The following is a 20,227-nucleotide window of genomic DNA, read 5'->3' as shown; positions in this document are numbered from 1 at the left end:
GGATACAAATGACGACCAGGACACCGGCACATAGGGAATATAAATGACGACCGGGACACTCAAAGAGAAAGCGACCGGGACACAAGGAATGTTCAATTAGCAATCACCATCAACAAAACACCGTCAACAAACCATCACAAATGACGACCGGGACACAGGGAGTATAAATGACGACCAGGACATAAGTAAAAAAAAAACTAAAAAAAAAGGTAAAAACTACAAAAAAACTAAAAAGAAAAAAACAAACTAAAAACTAATAAAAAAACTAAAAAAGCTAAAAAACTAAAAAAAACTAAAAAATAAAAAAAACTAAAAAAGGAAACAAAAAGAAAAATAAAGGAGAAAAACAAAACTAAAAAAATAAAAATAAAAAAAAACTAAAAAGAAAAAAGAAAAAAAAACTAAAAAAACTAAAAAAATGTAAAAACCAAAAAAAAACTAAAAAGAAAAAAAGGGGAAAAATACAAAAATTTATTTCATCATTTACCATTTCAAAAACGAATGTATATACAGACTGGGACACCGGAATACAAATGACGACCGGGACACAGGGAATATAAATGACGACAGGGACACAACTACAACGGGGACGCCGGGGGGCACAGGGGGATATATAAATGACGATGGGGACACAGAGAATGTTCGATTAGCAATCACCATCAACAAAGCTCAAGGACAATCATTAGAATCATGAGGTATAACTAAAAAAAACTAAAAAAAAGGCAGAAAACTAAAACCTAAAAAAAGACCAATTCAAAAACGAATGTATATACAGACTGGGACACCGGGACACGAATGACGACCGGGAGACCGGGACACAAGGAATATCAATGACGCCCGGGACCCTCAAAGAGAATTCACAGACTGTGACACCGGGACATAAATGACGACCGGAACACATGGAATATAAATGACGACCGGGGGGCAGACGGGGATATATAAATGACGACGGCGACACAGGGAATCGTCGATTAGCAATCACCATCAACAAAGCTCAAGGGCAATCATTAGAATCATGAGGTATAGATCTGAATACGGATTGTTTTCCCATGGACCATTATATGTTGCATGTTCAAGAGTCGGTAAACCTGACAATCTATTTATATGCACAGACAATGGGACAGCAAAGAATGTTGTATATTCGCAAGTTTTACGTAGTTAAAAACATATATATATATATAAGATATCTATCTATATTCACAGGTGGGACATAGGGACACAACTACAATGGCGCGTAACTAATATGGCGCGTAACGACTTACGCGCGCGGGGGGGCTTGGGGGGGGCGCGAAGCGCCCCCACCAACTAGGTGTTGGGGTGGCGCGAACCAACAGCTAGTGTATATATATATATATATATATATATATATATATATATATATATATATATATATATATATATATAAATATATATATATATATATATATGTATATATATAAAATAAGAGCTGTCCTAAGGGTTGGTGACACCCGGGGAAAATTAATTATAGCGCCCTCCTCCCGACTCAAATATTAGCAAAAAAAGTCGAATTAGAGTAGAGAGTCCAGCATCCCCCCCTAGCCAAGGCACCTGTGACATCTTGCCCCGGTTACCCCCACCCCCCTTTGAATGGCTCTGTATATAATTAACTCACTTAATACTATATTGACAGTTTTCGATGTACATGAAAACCGCGTAATATTTAGCAAGCAGAGAGCAACATTGTTCAATACTACGGCAGTAAAATACAACAAAATACTTAGTTATTGATCTTTTTTCTTTTTCGTTACTGACTTGCGAAAAATAAAAAACAAATTATGAGAACAAAAAACAAACACAAAATTTTTCCCAAATCCCAACACGCACAAGAAAATTTTTTCGTTTATGTAATTTATGCAGATATAACTGCATTCGAAATTACTTTGATTTTTTGCTAAATCGAAAAAATTTAAAAATTCCGAAAGTAAATAAAATAAAATCTAAATTAAAGACTATTTTACTAGCTGGCTTAATACTTCAGTGACAATTTCCTTTTTGTACTGATATAGCATACTATGAAGTATGCTAAAAACCTTTGAATTATGGGTTTATTTTCAAAACATAAAAAATCAAACTTTATTTTTCTTTTACAAAAACTGAATTATGCTGCGGAATCGTTCCAAAACGATGATATTGGGGAGTCGCGAATCCCAAATTTCTTTCAGGGCAAGTAGGAAAAATTCGGTGATTTTCTAAAAATGGGAGGAGAATGAGGCAATGAATGAGACTCAATGAATTAGCTATAGATGATGTTCGTTCAAAATTCAAGTCTCTAAGGCAGGTTATTGTGATTTCAGGTATTTCTTTCCAAACGCCACTCATGGCTGCCTCACAAAAAAAGCCTTGTTTCAAGTCTCAAAGGCAGTTTCAAGTCTCAAAATTCAAGCCTCTAAGGCAGGTTATTGTGATTTCAGGTATTTCTTTCCAAACGCCACTCATGGATGCCTCACAAAAAAAAGCCTTGTTTCAAGTCTCAAAATTCAAGTCTCTAAGGCAGGTTATTGTGATTTCAGGTATTTCTTTCCAAACGCCACTCATGGATGCCTCACAAAAAAAGCCTTGTTTCAAGTCTCAAAGGCAGTTTCAAGCCTTGTTTCAAGTCTCAAAGGCAGTTTCAAGTCTTGTTTCAAGTCTCTAAGGCAGGTTATTGTGATTTCAGGTATTTCTTTCCAAACGCCACTCATGGATGCCTCACAAAAAAAGCCTTGTTTCAAGTCTCAAAGGCAGTTTCAAGTCTTGTTTCAAGTCTCAAAGGGAGTTTCAAGTCTCAAAATTCAAGTCTCTTAGGCAGGTTATTGTGATTTCTGGTATTTCTTTCCAAACGCCACTCATGGGTGCCTCACAAAAAAAAGCCTTGTAAATCGAAAGGAAATATATTTCAACTCAAATCCAATTGAAAATTTGTGAAAAATGAAAGCTTTGAAACCCAGTACCTTACCAAATAAACCGCCACACGTTATTGTATAGGGCTATGATTAGCCATACGTTTTCGTAGATATAAATTGGTGTTTGTTAAAATTATTTAGGAGATAAAAGGACAACGTATCGAAAGTCAGGAGGTAAATGTCGAACTACTGAAACTGAGATGAAAATTCAAATGCAAATGGAACTTTTTGAAAGTTTCATGACTACAAAAAAAGGACAAATTATAAGAAAAACAAATGAAATCATTGGAGCATCGTAAAAATCTTTAGATTTAAGGGGGCATCTTAGCTCTCGCCCTGTATACGTTGCTATCTCTAAGACTTTGCTAAAATGTATTAGTCAAAGAGATTACAACACGCTATTCTTTTTTTTCTTTAAGTGCCTGAAACGATAATCCGTAATCAGGAAAAGATATACAGTATGGAAATCACAGATTTTACTCACTTCATATATTTCACATTTTATCAATAGTGTAGGCACTTGTAAAGAGTGATTCATAAGAAAGGATTTGAATAATTACCTAAAAAAAATTCCCGTTTAGGATAATATTTTATGTAAAACGTAGAGAGAAGACAAGAACACTCACTCTGAAACAGAGAATAACAGAGAGAAAAGAACAGAGAAAAGAACTTTATGAAACAGAGAAGCAAAGCCAAACAGTGAGAAAAAAAACAGGAAAAACAGAGAAGAACTTTTCTGAAATAGAGAAGTAAAGAGAAACAAAGAGAAGGGAACAGAAAGAGAAGAAACAATAGAAACAGAGATAAGAATTCTCAGGAACAGAGAAGCAGAGAAAGACAGAAGAGAACAAGAAGAGAAAAAATAAAAAGAAAAGGAGGGAAGGACTCTCTGTAACAGAGGAGCAAAGAGAAACAGGGAAAAGAGAGGAAGAGGGAGAGAGAGAGAGAAAGAGAGAGAGGGGGGACGAGAGATACAGAGAAGAATTGCCTGAAATAGAGAAGCAAAGAGAAATACAGAGAAAGGAACAGAAAGTTAAAAAAAACAAGAGAAACAGAGAGAATAACTCTCCAAAATAGAGAAGCAAAGAGAAAGACAGAGAGGACATAGAGAGAAGAGAACAAGAGTAACAGAGAGAAGAACAGAAAAGAACTTTGTATAACAACACAGTCTTGTGACTGAAACACTTTTCATTCTAGTTACTATCTTGAAAGTTTAGCAAAAACTTGAAATACAGGATTATTGTTTTCTCTTTTTGCACACACTAAGGATTTGAAAGACTTAATAAATACGTCAGTGGAGTAAAATAATGAAGTTTAACCTCACACTTCAACCATATAAGTATAGGAAAGTAATTTATGTTTATTCTTTGCATTTGATTCCCTAAATTAAAGATTTTTAAGTTTAAATACTTTAGGAACAACCTGGCTGAGATGACAACACCATCATCATTGCAGTGAAGATGTGAAATTCTCAAATAAATACGGCAGGAACAGTTATTTCTAAAGTATGAAAGTTTTCAAGATAAAAAAATGTTTCCTTTAAGCCGTTATTTCTAATTATGGTTTCGTAAAGAATTAACAAAAAAATATTTATGCCCACTTTTCTAAGTATTATAAGCAGAAACTTTTTTTACAACTAAACTATTCACCTGTGAAAGGACAGTCTCTGGATAGGTCTGATGTCAAACATGGCCTTTGGAAGATGGGTCACTTAATATTTTCTAAAACAGGTCCAAAGACAAAAGGATAATTATTCAATTGTTTTCAATTTTTCCAGGAAAGGGGGGGAGGTCGGCATTAATAAATATATGGTAAAAACGTAAGATATATTACAAAGGAAAATTTTTAAGACATAATATATGTTTACTATAAGATATATTTAGAAGATAACAAATAATTATTTGATGTAGGAGAGGGAGGGGGCACAAAAGAATGAAGTCATAGGTGACAGTCTACTTCTTCTTCTCTGTTGGAAGGGGGTCTTTCAGACAAATTTTTCGAAGAATTTCTCGGACGATACACCACAGATGTCAGTATGGTAAAGCCGTAGCATACAAAAAAATGGTTTGTTAAACAACTGTTTTCCAAAACCTAATTATAAAATACGATAGCGATGGTATAGTACCGTGACTGATGAGAGGTAGTAATGGAATATTATTCACTGAGCCTTCGAGCTCTGATTTTACTGTATCACACAAAGGAAGAAAAAGAACCCAAATAAATAGAAAAAAAACATAATAAGAGAAAGGGGTAAAGTCAGAAACTTGAAAATCCTTGCTCATACCCTAATTCGAACCCTTGAATTATTCCTGAATTTTTCGTTTATGTTAAACAACAACTTTATAAGTAAGTAAATAGCCAATGTTCTCAGCCTTTTGATTTTAGCATAGACAAGCAACATCCATTAAAAGTAAGGGACACACTAAAAATAGCAAATTCCGCTAGCATATATTTTCTACGCTACGTCTATGTATTTTCGGGCAACGCGCTACGTCTACGTTTATCATTTATACGCTACATCTATATTACGCTACGCTAATCCATATTTTCAGAAGTGAAATACTATAATTGATTAACTGAATTGCATTTGAAGTGTTAACTTCAAATGGGCTTCATTATATTTTCTCCTGAAGGTGTTGCGAGCACCTTCAGGTGCTCGCGGCACCTTCATTGGCTTACCAAACTAGGGTCAATTGGCTGGAAGGAACTTTTGATGAGCTACTTCTTGGTATTTTTACATCAATAACTCTACAAACGATCGTTATCTGAGAAATTTTGTGTCGAAAGTGATGGAGAGGAAGCACAAACGTCACCATTAGAAGTACATCGAAATTCGGTTTCGATTTAAATGGGTTAACAGTTAGAACTATGTCATTACGACTTTTGTATATAGCCCTCGGGTCTTCCAATACAAATTCATTTTTGACGTAATACCTTAAATTAGGTATCCTATTTCAGACCACACTGCTTTTCTATGACGAGAACTTGCCACCTTCATTGGAAATTCATTTCACATTTAGGCAAGATTAAATAAGAAAATTTAAATCTCAAGACTTTTAATGAACCCTGTTTATTGAACTCTCTCAGAAAAAAATTTAAGAGAATAAACCGGAAGTTAATTATTTTGTTTTGTATAAACATATTAGTTTTAATTTTAATACTTTAGTAGTTCTACTGATGACGTTCACTGTATACGTGATTGAAATATCTAGACTTTTGTACCTATTTTCACTGTCTAAATAAATGGACTTATCCCCGTTTGAACGCTCCTTTGTTCACCAGTACAAATTAAATTATTACTACTAATATTCTAAACTTATCTGCTAATACCATAATTATATCATTCACGCCTTAAATTTTTTTGAGTTACAGAACCGTAGAAAAGAAAGCCTCATGCTCCTCTCTTCCACATAAGGGAGCATTTTTCATAGTGCTCATGTTAATGAATGAGCTACTCATTCTAGGATAATGAATGAAGACCAAGGCTTCTAGGATACCCCAAATAGGCTTGGAACAATACCCCAATACCCCAATTCGGTCTTACAGTCAAACCAGGTGTCTTCTTTAAAGCTTCTAGATACCCCTTCTTTAAGGCTTCTAGGATACCCCAATTCGGTCTTACAGTCAAACCAGGTGTCTTCTTTAAAGCTTCTAGATACCCCTTCTTTAAGGCTTCTAGGATACCCCAAATCGGTCTTACAGTCAAACCAGGTGTCTTCTTTAAAGCAGGAACGCCTACTCTAAGATAGTTGTTACTTCAAGTCATTCCAGTCCCTTCAAGACTGCACGATGAGACAGAGAGATGAACTCAAATTCTCATGAGACTGACAGAAAGCTGTAGTTTTCCGTGGATTTTCATTCAAAGGAACAAAGGACGACCGATGGAGACAAAAGTCCGATCACTTCAGAATATTATCCAATATAAACTGTTTTTACCTTTGTAGAAATAGCGTCCTGAATGTATCTTTGCCAAATTTCACATCTAGTTTATTGCACAGAACTGCACACAGCCGGGCTCCATTATAGCAAAAGTTCGGTTCGATCACCGACTGAAAAAAAAACAAAGGAATCAAAATAATTTATTAAACCTTGGAACTTCCTGAAGAAGGAATTTTGACAAACACTCTTCCGATAGAGCTGTCATCAGGGAAACTTTCGTGGTTGCAGTGGTAGCTGCCACCTGGTACCTCGGCTAATAATAGTCCTAAATTAATCATTTTGGAACCAAATCAGATCGAAACTATAAGTACCAAACTGAAATCGCAATGGTGGAAAACCCAATATATGAAACTTCAGTTTCTTGTTTTATACAACAAGGAAAATCACTTATTGCAAGGGAATTACTTAAATGTCCTATTTTTTCAGTTTCTTTTTTCTTCACGGCTAGCAAGGCACTGAAACATCATAGAGAGCTGCTTAAGGGATAATTTTGAAGGAAAATGCTACATCTAATCGCTTTTGTAATTAACCGTAACATAATATTTAAAATAAAATTAATTTTTGACAAATTCATGAAAGCCTAATCTTTCCAAAAAAAAAAATTCTAACTTTAAACCGAGTGGGACGATGGAAAATAGTCCACCTGTCACCGCTGTGGCAGCTTAACTTTCGATGCGGTTTAAGCAGCGTTCACATGCAAGTCCAGCAAGAATTCCGTTCCTAACGTATGAAACAAAGAAAAGAAAGGATATAATAAAAGAAAAAGAAAATCAAATAGGTGAGAAAAATGAGGATTTGGTCAGCCAGTAGCAAAATATGAAAACGAAAAACAAGCAAAAATTTCGAAAAGGAAATCCTTATAAAAAACAAAATCTAACCTTTTGAAGTGAACTCTACAAGAAGAAAAATGATACTAAATCGAAAAACCAGCCAGAAATAAATGAAAGACAATTCACCAATTGGATTGGATAAGTATTCTTTGCTTTACAATAGATTTTGCCTGTCTGAAACTTCGATTTTCATTAATAAAAAATTAAGCAAAAGAAAACAGGTTTTAATTTCGACAAAGAAGTGAACAAAAATAAAACCAAAACTACACTTTAACTAAAAAAATTAGAATAACCCGAATATTTCGGTCCCACGTCCGTGAACCTTTCTCAACGGAGAAAAAATACAAACGACCAAAAAGAAGACAATTTTTTTCTTCATAACCTTTTGGAACCAAATCAAAATTTAATTTGAAAGAAAAGTTTGTTTTCTTCTTTTTTGCCGTTTGCATTTTTTTCCGTTGAGAAAGGCTCAAAGGTCTCTACATACTAAGTTTCTTTGTGAAAAAGACTATGGCTCTTTACAGCAGGCAACATTAGAGCGTTACATCTTATGTTCCCACTAGTAAATTTGAAATACTTAACCAAAACCTTTTTATTAGGCTCTCATATATTGTCATGCCCAAAACTGAAAGGCGTATCTAAACAAAATTTTAGAAAATAATTCACGAAAAGAACAAAAACATCTCTTGGAAAAGGGTCAAACAGTACCCTTGTCCATAATAGAATACATCGCTCAGTGTATCCCTTTCCAAGGGATCCTGTAGTTCGGCAGATTATTTTCAAGATGGTATCGGCAGTAAGTTTAATTGATCCACTTGGACCGCAAAGTAAGGATACCCTCTCCCTGTCACTAACAGACTTAAGTTACGTTGACAATATTGATTTCTCTGCGATTCTTTTCAAGAAGGACAATCCATGCTCAGCATTTAATCAGACATTTTTTTTTAAATCATCACAGATGAGAAAAATCCCACGAGTCTATCTACTAGGGTTGCCGGATCGCAAAAGCAAGGCATCAAATAAGCCATTCATTTTAAAACCCCTTTTATGAAAAATTACAGCTTCATAGTAATTTGGCTCAAAAATAGTGCTTTCGGCACATTTTCTCTTCTGCGTCTGAGACATCTTTATCAACTGATCGAAATAGCAGACGCCCATTTACGTGGTAAGATATGGTAGGTCATAATCTATATCGTTTATAACAATCTTGTATCCTCTGAAATCTGATTGCAGCTCAAGGACTCATTGCAGCAACATATTAATCTCAAAGACTACAAAAAAAAAATAACAATAAAAAAAAAAAAATTACTACCAATACGGTACACCAAAACTGAGCTACATTATTTGGTTTCATCCTAATCTTTAATCTTACTAAAACAGTTCCTAGAAAAAAACTCAAAACCTTTTTGTCACTATTACGTAGAATTATGAACACATGACGTACTCCCTTTTATTTTGAGAACACCAACATTAGATACCAAGGTGACCTTCCATCCTACTCAATTCAGATCGGAATGGATGGAGGAGGGTGCTAAACTGTGTTGGCCTCAGGCGACTTGATGCGGCAGTGAGTTGTTAGTAGAAGTAATAGTAAGCGTCTCATACCTCTATTTAAAGATATTTGACTATAAATAGCAATCAACAATACATCCGTTAACTGAATTTTCACCATTTACGGATTTGGTCAAATTTTGAGTAAAAAAGTCTCAGATTTTTAAGTCTCACAATTTTTGGTCAAAAAAATGGTTCGTATATACAAACCTGATAGTAGATGGTTTCCACTATAGCTCCTAGTACTTCCACATCAGGGATGACAAGCTTTTTAAAAGCAGATATCAGCTTCGTGGAGTGACTTTCAAATTTACCAGGAAATAAGGTGACTCGTGACAATACTTCTGTCAAATATTGGACAAGAGGATGATAGTCATCTTCGGATGAAAACAGATCTAATCCAGGAGTTGTAATCCCCTAAAAGGATATAATAGAATTTAAAAAGAAAAATCCTCAAATATATAACAATACACATGTCCTGTGGTGGCGCAGTGGGTTTGACCTTACGGGACCCAGAGATCAAATCATGCTGCAGCAATGCACTGCAGGGCCGACGCAGGGACCTCAGTAGTCAAGAAGCGTCGTTAATCTGATACAATACAATACAATAACAATACACATAAAATAACCGCCCCATTTTATGCTCTAATGTAATTTTGAGCAAAAGTACAGAAATTTAGAAAAAAAGGGATAAGAAAAGGGCATTAAGAAAAAATAGCTGTTCCAATGGAAACACTCACAAATGGTTGGGCAAGACGTTTTCATGCCCATTATTGCCCAATCAATTGATCCGTTATTTAGCAATTTATCTATTTATAAAAAAGAAATTGGAAAACAACGAAGCTAAATTTAGAAAATAAGCTTTCTAAAATTAATATTGCAGAAACTGGGGGATAATTTTTTTTTGTCCTGTAGTGACGCAGTGGCTTTGAAATAGTTTGGTAATATGGGTCCCAGAGATCGAGCCTTGCTATAGTAATACTGCGGGGCCGACGCATGGACCTTAGTAGTAAAAAAGTGTCGTTAATCCGATTACTTACTGATAGTTGAAGCAAAACGTACGGCCTAGTAGAGCAAATCACAGCCCATAGAAACCAAATGTCAAAACACTTTTTTTTGGAAACAATCTGGTGAGAAATATTCCGCAGTAATTAAAAATTAGGAATAATAACTACTCAACTGAAGTATAATTTGTAATTTTGAAACATTTTTATCGAAAACTTTAAACTTGAATATTACGTCAAATCGAAAAAAACTGAACTATCGAAATACCCATGGTTAAAAACACCAAATTAAAGGTTTACAGGCCTCCGGGTGCCATCTTGAAAAACAAGGAAGATCACTTTTAATTATCATATCCTTTCCATAAGTGATACATCTTTCTTTTTACCCTAGTTCTAATAGGTTACCGAAGCCTGTTGAGATAGTTTAACGGCTCATTTGAAAACTAATGCTCATACCTGCTTATCTTTTGCAAATTGTCACGATTCCGCCAGAGTGCTTCTTGATGGTATGTAGAACCAAAAATAACACTTCTTGGTGCCATTTCAAGAATTTGATCAGAAGGCTTGGCTACATAGAAATTATACGGTTGGAATCATCATCATTGAAATAGTTCACTAGGGGGGTTACAATCTCCCCTCGTGGTTACAGTAGTATCGGCAAACCTAGTAAAAACCATCATTTGGACCATACAAACCAAAATTTACACAATACATTTTTCAAAGAAACTGCAAAAAAACTGAATTGACACCAAAACGGAAATAGAAGTTGCTACGCATATTCAACATAACAACAAATTTTTATTACGGAAACAAATTTCTGGTATTCCTTGAAGGAACCTGAAATCCTTCAAACAGGCTGCATGGTATAAAAAGTGCAAATCAATTGGGCCAGACTATGTCAATCAAGCTTGAATTTGAAGACTCCTTCACTCAGTCTGCTTATTTTGAAGAAGGAACTAAAGTTGGATATGAATTTTTTCGACTTCCCGAATTTAAGAGAATACCTAAATGCTGCTTCGAATGCCAATCATACGATGATCTTCAAATTGCTTGCACCAGCAATGTCCCAAAATGTGCCAGATGCGCTGGGCTACATCTTTCTACTAAGGACAGTCCGTGTTCCATTTTAATTCAAAAATCTTGAAGAGAGTGATCTTTTCAATAAACAATCATAAGCCTATAAAAATAATATATATAATATTTCTATAATATATTTCTATAAAATATTTCTATAAGAAATAGCTCACTAGGGAGGTTACAATCTCCCCTCGTGGTTAGAGTAGTATTGGCAAACCTAGTAAAGACCATTGCTTGGACTATACAAAACTATCAACGAACCCTTAACAACACTAAGAAATGGCTGAAATAGAAATTGCTACACAGATTCAATATAACAACAATTTCTAATTACAGAAACACATTTCTGATATTCCTTAAAGGAACCTGAAATCCTTCAAACAGGACCTGACGTCAAAAAAAAATTACTATTAAATAATGTACATTGACTAGAAGTTTAACCCCTTCCTAACCTAGGGTAAAGCCAAAAGCTATATCCAAGGATTTACTTTTTTTTTTTTTTTTTTTTTTACTTATAATGCAGATAATCAACCAGTTACTGTGCTGCATGCCTTCATAGAGAATCGATAACATTCATTTATTGAAATATTTTTTTTTATTGAAATTCTTTTTATGACTTCTTACAAACAGGAAAGTTGGCAATCTATTCATAAAAGGGTCCTAAATTTCCCAAAGCGCTTCTTCGAGCAATTCTCTAAAACAATAAGAAGATTTTTTATTTCTAATTTCAGTTGCCTTTCTGAACTTTTCTTTCAATATTTAGGGACAACTACTGACATACTAAATTGATCAAATTTTAAATTTGGGACTTAGCGTCGGAAAATACTCCTTTCAATCCTATTAGAACAGCACTATTGGAACACACAGCGTATTGCTCCAGTTTCAGGCTCTTCAACAACAAGGTATTCAACCAGTTTTAAGAGTTGCTTTCCTAGTCAATGATTTTACTTCTGGTTCACGTTTTGGCAGAGACTTTCGATATAAGATAGCCTGAAGATGAGACAGGATTCCAGATGCTTTTCTTAAGAAGAAGTTGAGTAACACAGAAAAGGGACAGTTAAAACACTGACTAAAGAAGAATCAATGCCTAAATATCCATAGCTACATGTGAGCTAAAACACCTTCTTCTACTTAGATCCAACAATCAGGCTGACATGACAAATTATCATAAAGAGAAGAACTAAAACCAAGCGTTACAATAAAAAGAAATTACCACTAAATGTATTTTATAATTTTTTATAAAATACATTAAAATTAGAATCAGAATCAGAATTAATAAAAATGTACACATTAAAGCTTTTATATTTACTTACATCTCTGGAAGAGCTTCTATCAGATAATTCGGAGCTACTTCTTCTGCGGTAAAACTGAGGAACAAAAGGCGCCGCACTTGCATTCAAAGACGAGGTTGCCACTGGTGCAGCATTTAAAATCGAAGTCACTGTAGTGGCTGCACTTACACTAGGTACAAATGGGGCTCTAGATTCAACACTGGGAAACACATTACTGATTCCTGGCAATGTGTTCAAATTTAGGTTACTAGCTCTGTCAGCTAAACATTGATCAATCATTTGACTTGAACTATCAAATTGTTCATGCAACTTATTACCTAAAATACAAGATGCAAATAACAAGTAAATTTGGGTAATTTGTCTTTAAAATATTTCAAAAGAATGTAGAGTAAACTGGGACGTCAAATTATGAAAATGTAGGAGAGAGGGGGAGGGGGGTGACAAATGTATTTTTACAATTCAGAGGGTGGAAGTTTGTTGTGTTACAAATGTAGAAAAAAAATATGTGTTTTACAAATGTTCTTACAAACACAAACATAGTGTTTAAAATTGTGTTTTACAAATACTAAAAAATTACTTTCTCAATGAAAATACCAAAAAAAGAAACATTTCACAATCTAGGGAGGGGGGAATCTACGGGGTAACTATCCTCCCACCCCCGCACTGCCAACTAAAGTGACTACCAATGAATATTTACGCAATGACTAATACGAAATTAAAATCATTTGAAATTCTTTTTCCATGAATTTTCAAATTGTCACTGAAAGGCACAGTTGAAAACATGAGTATCAGAACTATTAAACTAGTTTCAAGGCCATTATGACTTACCTTAAAAATAATTAATCCAATAGAAGTATCAGACAGTATAATAACATTTCAGCTATGGTGATGAGATCAGGTGGGGGAGATGGTAGAGGGGGAGGTGATTCACAAACAGAAAAAAGTGCATTTTATTAATATCTACATTTTTTCACTCATGAGTAGGGGGATTCCTTCCGACTTACTCTGGGGAAGAAGAATCCTCCCTTCATGTGTCCAGGCATGACATTGTCTTTTTATACTATCTCTCCTTCTTGTTTTAATTTTCCTTGCGGCACCTTAAACAAATTAGTATCCTCTATCAAGGGCATAACCAGAAGTTGGGATTTCAGGGTTTAAACACTCTCCCCCCCCCCAATAAAAAAAATTGTTTGACTCATCAAAACGCAACAAAAATGCCCATTAACACATTTTGTATGAATTTTACATAAGTGTTTTTTGTAGCCCCCCGCCCCTTCCATACACACCAAATTTGGGAAACATTTTAATGCTTATAAAAAAAAAAATCATAAAACTGAAAATATGACAGCCTGTATCAGCTTAGTATATAGATATTAAATAAAGTAGGTCATGTCAATGTTGACACTGCCCATTTCTTATCTGCATTCAAATGACTTAAATACATATAAAATGAAGCCGATTGCTCTTGCCTCTTCGAAGATTTTAAATTAAATTAAATTATAAATTTAAATCTTAAAATTGTGCATTGGGACTAATTTCACCACAGGCATACAAAAACACATGTACATAAACAGGAAGGGGTGGTATTACCATCTCCTGGAGGATTCAAAGACCCCTCCTGTTCTTGTTTTCTTTAATATCTAATGTTACACTCAGAACATTGTCCCTAATAGGAAGTGGATAAGAGCCCCTCGTCGCTGAATTTAAGTGCCGTAATTGTCTGTATTCTTGTAATTTAAGGACATGAGAGGACAACTGCCCCCACCTAACCTCCAAATACAAATTTAGGTTTATTTAACAAAAAATTGAAAACTTTGGCTTCAGACCCCCCCCCCAAAAAAAAAAAAATAATTAAATGATAGAAAAAAACTCAAAATTAGTCAAACACTAAAATTTCCCTTGGTTTAATGGATATTATTGTACAATTCACTTATAATTTAAAGGAGCCAAAGGATTTTTTCCTAGGTGGATGATGTACAATAGTACATTTTCAGGCCATAGCTTTTCCAATTGAAACAATCCCAAAACAGTCAAGTGGTATTATCAACATGAATTTCCTCATTTTTTTTTCTTCTGAAGCACCAAATAAAAAGTTGCCTCAAATTGAATTCTTTGTTTACTGCCATTACAGGCTACTTGCCAAAATGCTGTTTATGATGCGTCAAAAGAATAATTAAGTAGACCAATTTTATTTCACTTCACACTTCCTTCTAAACATGAAATGAAGCCTCGTGCTGCAGTGGCATCAATTCAGGGGAAAGTCTGTGTTCCCTAGATTTTTTTTTTACTCCCTAAAATAAAAAAATAACTTTTTGGAGGGCATTCTCATTAAAAATGACTTTTTTGGTATTTTATACAGGAAGTTGAAAAAAATCAACTATTTTGCCCCCCCCCCTGGAAACTGAAATGATATTTTTAGACATACTACCCCCCCAAAAAAAAATTGTGCAGTGATGTCAATGATGTGCTAAAGTTAGAAACAACTTACTGCTAGTGCTGTCATTATCTCTTTCAGTGCTTGTTTTCGGCCTTCTGAGTGGTTGATAAAGCTGTTGTTCAGGTCTCTTCCCTCTTCCCCTTCCTCGTCCAATAGTGTTGTCCATTAAACAGACTCTAAAGAAAGAAGAACAGCTTCAGTAAACTTGTAGTGTTACTCTGTTTTGACATCTTTTTTAAATTAATTAAAAAAAAACTTTCCGAAAAAGAAGTTTTATAAAAGAAAAGTAAAGGCCATATCAAACTTAAGATCAGAGGAAACAGAAATCTACAGTATTTCAAACTCAAAAATGACCAGAAATTACTATTAGAAAATAAATGAAATAGAAATTAAATAAACAATCATAGTAAACAAATATATAATAGGAACTTATATAAATGAGTAAATAAATCTTAAAACGAGTGAAACTTAAATTGAATATGCAAATGAAGCTTGAAACAAACAAAAAACCTACTACATCAATGGCAATTTACAGGAAACGAATTATATTACAAATATTTTCTTTTGTACTTATTACAACATTGAAAACAAACATAAAAATTACAGTAAAATCAAATTTTGAACTGATGAGCTTTCAGCAATTAATATCATTATATATCAAATATTCAGTTTAATTTTATAGGTCTTTTCAAGATTATTCAAGACAAATATAGATTCACTACAAACAAGAGTTTTGATACTACCCCCTTCCCTAACTGTAAGAGTCTAAAGCCTACTTTTTTCTTTTCAAGTTATTACAGCAATGAAAATGGAAACAAAATCACAGTGAAATAAAATCTTGAACTGATGATCTCTCAATTATTAATAATATAATATGAAAAAAACTTCGTTTTCTTAAAGAGTTAAAGAGGCTGCGTCCCAAAGTCGAACCTTAAAACGTACAGGAATTAGAAGAGGCAGTTGGGGGGCTGCCGCCCCCCAAACCCCCAGCTTTTAAAGACTCTTTTGTACAGGTTTTTTTGGGGGGGGCACTTCATTGTTACTAATTACTAGTTTCGGCGCAATGGTTCTCCTGTCCTCTTGTGTTTAACATTTTTCGAAGTTATTCCATTATTCATTCATTTCAATTTTTTGTTAATTAAAAGAGGGCCTTTCCGAAGCCAAGAGCTGGGGGTTAGCAAAAAAACAAAAAACCTGTACAAAAGAGTCTTTAAAAGCTGGGGGTTTGGGGGGCGGCAGCCCCCCAACTGCCTCTTCTAATTCCTGTACGTTTTAAGGTTCGACTTTGGGACGCAGCCTCTTTAACTCTTTAAGAAAACGAAGTTTTTTTCATATTATTTCTGTACGTTTTTCTACAATTAGGACTATAAGAAGACTATTAGGAGAGGCAAACCCCCCGCTTTTAAAGACTCTTTTGTACAGGTTTAATTTTTTTTCATATTAATTCTGTACGTTTTTCTACAATCCATGGTGGATGTAATTTAATAATTCCTGTACTCCTCCTACAGGAATTAGGAGAGGACCCCCCCCCCGCTTTTAAATCATTGTATAAAATAGAAAAAAAATAGATAGAATGACCGAAATGTTTCTTTTGCTCATAAGTAGCTAGGGTAGCATAAGTAGCATAAGTAGCTAGGTTGGAGGGTCGAAACTTTCGGGGGGTTAAGATTTTCCTACGAAACTTTCATGGGCACTTACTCGGAGAATTCCGCATCGAATGAGTCTTCGTACACCCAGATCCGATGTCGGATATGACCTGTAGGCGTCTAGGAAAAAAAAGTAAATGAATTTTAAGTGGCTATGCGTGGTTTCTGGAAAACAGGGAAGGAGTTATCGGATCAAGCTGAAATTTCACGGATAAGCTCCTGGGCCCTAGGGGACCTTAACTTGTGAATTTCAGCCCGATCGGACAACGTTAAAGGGGGGCTTGGGTTGACAGGTCGAAACTTTCGGCCAGATTTTCCCCATGAAGAAAAAGTTGGAGGGGGATGAAATTTTGCAGGTTTCTTAGTTGGAGCTCGGGCTACGAAATGCATCCCTCCCCATCCGTCTGCGACCACTGGAACCGAAGATCGCTTAACATTGTCGTGTGTCGCCTCTTTATAGAGGCACGAGTGTGCCTCCTTGATTATATATCAAACATTCAGTTTGATTTCCCTGTACCTTCCAAGACTGTTGAAGACACATATAGTTTACAGTAAAGCGCCAATGACACAGTAGGTTTTAGACTTTACAGTGAGAGAAGTAGGCAAAATATATTTAAGTTTCACTTGTTTTAAGATTTATTTATTCATTTATATTAGCATCTTTTGTATGTTTGTTTGCTATAATTGTTCATTTAATTTTTGTTCATTTTAGGTTTCATTTATACTTGAATAGCAAAATATTTTTGTTCGTTTGATTTGCATATTCAATCTAAGCTGTACTCGTGTTAAGATTTATTTACTCATTTTTATTAGTACCAGTTTTTTTTTGCTATGATTGTTTATTAAATTTCTTTGTTCGTTTTGGGTTTCATTTATCTTTTAAATAGTAATTTCTGGTCGTTTTCAGATTTCTATTTCTTCTGATCTTAAGCTTAATATCGCATTCACTTTTCTGTAAAAACTTCGTTTTCGGAAAGCTTTTTTTTTAAATTAACTTCTGTTCGTTTTTGGTTGCCAAAGTTCCAAGTTTTTCAAAATTCCCTATTTCAAAATAATTTTCGATGGAGAGCCAGGATTGAGCTGCGTTAATTTTTGGAACAAAATATTTTTAACAGTTTTTTTAGGGGGGGGGGCAAGCATAAAAAGCAAGGGGTCAGCTCCCTTAAGTTCGGAATAAAATATTGTTGAAGGTTTGGGAGTGGGGGTGGGGGTTGGGTTTATCTGACCTTTCAATTATTTTTAAAACCCTCACATAAGAACCTCATATGTTCCCAGACATAACATACAAAACTTGCCCCTGGGCTCAGGGGGCTGTATTGACCTTTGAATTTTTGTTATCTGATCTTTTGACTTATTTTTAACAAAATACCAGTCTCAAAAATTGGGTTGGATGGATTTAAGGTAAAGAGGTCAGGGGGCTCGTTGGCTTCTGGTGCTTTTTGACTCTTAAAAAGAGAACTAGAACTTTCATTTTCCAATAGAATGAGCCCCCACCAAAGTATAATTCCTTCCATAAAAACCTTATATGCTCCCTGGGCCCTGGGGGGGGGAGGGGTTGTGCTTACCCTGGAGTTTTTGTTATCTGATCTTTGAAATATTTTTTAAAGAACTATGAACTATTTTACAAAGGGTACAATAGCTTCCGATTTCTCATCAAATGAGCCCCTTCCAAATTTTCTATCAACATCCCTTCCATATGAAGTCCCACTGGGGAAAAAATAAAACATTGGAACCTTATGGCCTTAAGGGTTGGTGGGGGAGGCTAGTAGCCATCACATCAATTTTGACTCTTAAAAAAGGAGCTAGAACTTTGAATTTCTAATTATTTGAGTCCCCTCCGAAGTTTACACAACCACCTCTTCCATAAAAACCTTGTATGCCGCCATCTCCCCAGGGGGGGGGGTACGTTGACCCGGAAGTTTTTGTCATCTAATTGTTGAACTATTTCAAACATAATAGCTATGTCAAAATTTTGATATGATATATTTGGGGAAAAGAGGGTGGGGGGTATATGCCTGTCAATCACTTTTGATGACTCTTAAAAGGGTAATCTAGAACTGCCAATTTCCAATCAAATGAGCCACCTCTGATGTTTATACGCCCATTCTTTACAATAAAACCTTATCTGCCCCAGGGCATAACTTAGAACACTTCCCCCAGGTTTGGCCAGGCTCGGGGGGAGGGGAGGAGGAGGGGTGTCGACCCCTGAGTTTTTGTTATTTGATCTTTCAACTTTTTGAACAAAATGGGAATTTCAAAATTTTGATCAGATACGTTAGGGGAAAAAGGGCCTTGTGGCTAGTTGCCCTCCAATCAATCTTGACTCTTAAAAAGGACACCAGAAATTCCGATTTACAATCAAATGAGCCCCCTCTGAAGTTTATATGACCATCACTTCCATAACAACCATTATATGCCCCCAGGGTATAATTTAAAACCTTCCCCCAGGATCTAGCGGGGGTTTACGTTGACCCACAAGTTTTTTTATCTGATCGTTGGACTATTTCAAACAAACTGGCAATCTCAAAATTCTGATTGGATGCATTTGGGGAAAAGAGGGTATGTGGGGAGGGGGGATAGTTGCCCTCTGAACCGTTTTAACACATAAAAGGTTAGCGAGAACTTTCAATTTCTAATCAAAAGAGCCACCTCCGAACTTTATACAACCACCCCTTACGTAAAAACTTTTATGCTTCAAGGGACCAACTTAAAACACTTGCCCCCAGGCTCTGGGGGTTTGTGTCAACCCTGGAGTTTTTTTTTCTGATGTTTGACCGATTTTTAACAAGATGACTATTTCAAAATTTGTATTGGATATGTTTAGGGAAGAAAGGACGTGGGAGGCGGGCTAGTTGCCATCTGATCTATTTTCACTCTTAAAAAGTGAACTAGAACTTTGAATTTCAAATCAAATGAGCCTCTCTGAAGTTTTTACATGCATCCCTTCCAAAAGGACCATATATACCCCCAGGACATAACTTATAATGCCTGCCCCTGGGCCCTGGGGGCCTTGTTGACTCTGGAGTTTTTGTTATCTGGTCTTTAAACTATTTTTAATAAAATGAATATTTCAAAATTTTCACCAGATGCATTCCAGGAAGAAAAGGTGTAAGGGGGGGGACTAGCTTCTGATTTCCAGTCGAATAAGCCCCTCCAAAGTTCATACAACTACCCCTTCCATATGATATGCATCTGGGGAAAAAAATAATAGTAAAACACTGGAGCCATATGTCCTTTACTAAAGACAACACTATAGTATTGCCTCTGATAACATAGTTTCTGCCAAAAGCAGAATTAAAGAATGCATGATGTACTACTTTCTCTTTTTTTACCTAGTTACTTTTCAGGAGCCAGGTCTAAATAGATATACTGTATAAACATTGCTTGCTAATCAATGGTCCGTGTAGTGCAAGTACCAATTTCCTGATTCTCTGCCTTTGGCTGGGAGTCCAATGCATCGTTGGGGGTAAATCATCCAGCACTTCCTGTGTTTTTTCCCCTAACTTATCAAGGTACCCGTCTAAAGCTGAGTGGTTTCTTGGCTGAGC

The 20,227-nt window shown here is 35.3% G+C and overlaps 1 protein-coding gene across 1 annotated transcript in view; it reads right to left on the bottom strand.

Moving 5' to 3' along the window:
* LOC136034400 (polyadenylate-binding protein-interacting protein 1-like) overlaps positions 1-20,227 on the bottom strand; it is a 71,502-nt gene that overhangs the window by 43,595 nt on the left and 7,680 nt on the right. Inside the window, exons 2-5 of the mRNA XM_065715552.1 lie at positions 15,085-15,209; positions 12,618-12,913; positions 9,434-9,640; positions 6,840-6,952 (exon numbers count right to left, since the gene is read on the bottom strand). Coding sequence (XP_065571624.1) covers positions 6,840-6,952; positions 9,434-9,640; positions 12,618-12,913; positions 15,085-15,199 — 731 coding nt within the window. The 5' untranslated portion in view covers positions 15,200-15,209. The remainder of the gene's footprint in view (positions 1-6,839; positions 6,953-9,433; positions 9,641-12,617; positions 12,914-15,084; positions 15,210-20,227) is intronic.

This window comes from Artemia franciscana, chromosome 13 (genome assembly GCF_032884065.1).
Source record: "Artemia franciscana chromosome 13, ASM3288406v1, whole genome shotgun sequence".
Taxonomy (NCBI): Eukaryota; Metazoa; Arthropoda; class Branchiopoda; order Anostraca; family Artemiidae; genus Artemia; species Artemia franciscana.
Note: the sequence above shows the minus strand (reverse complement) of the source record. Positions and strands in the feature narration are given on the sequence as shown.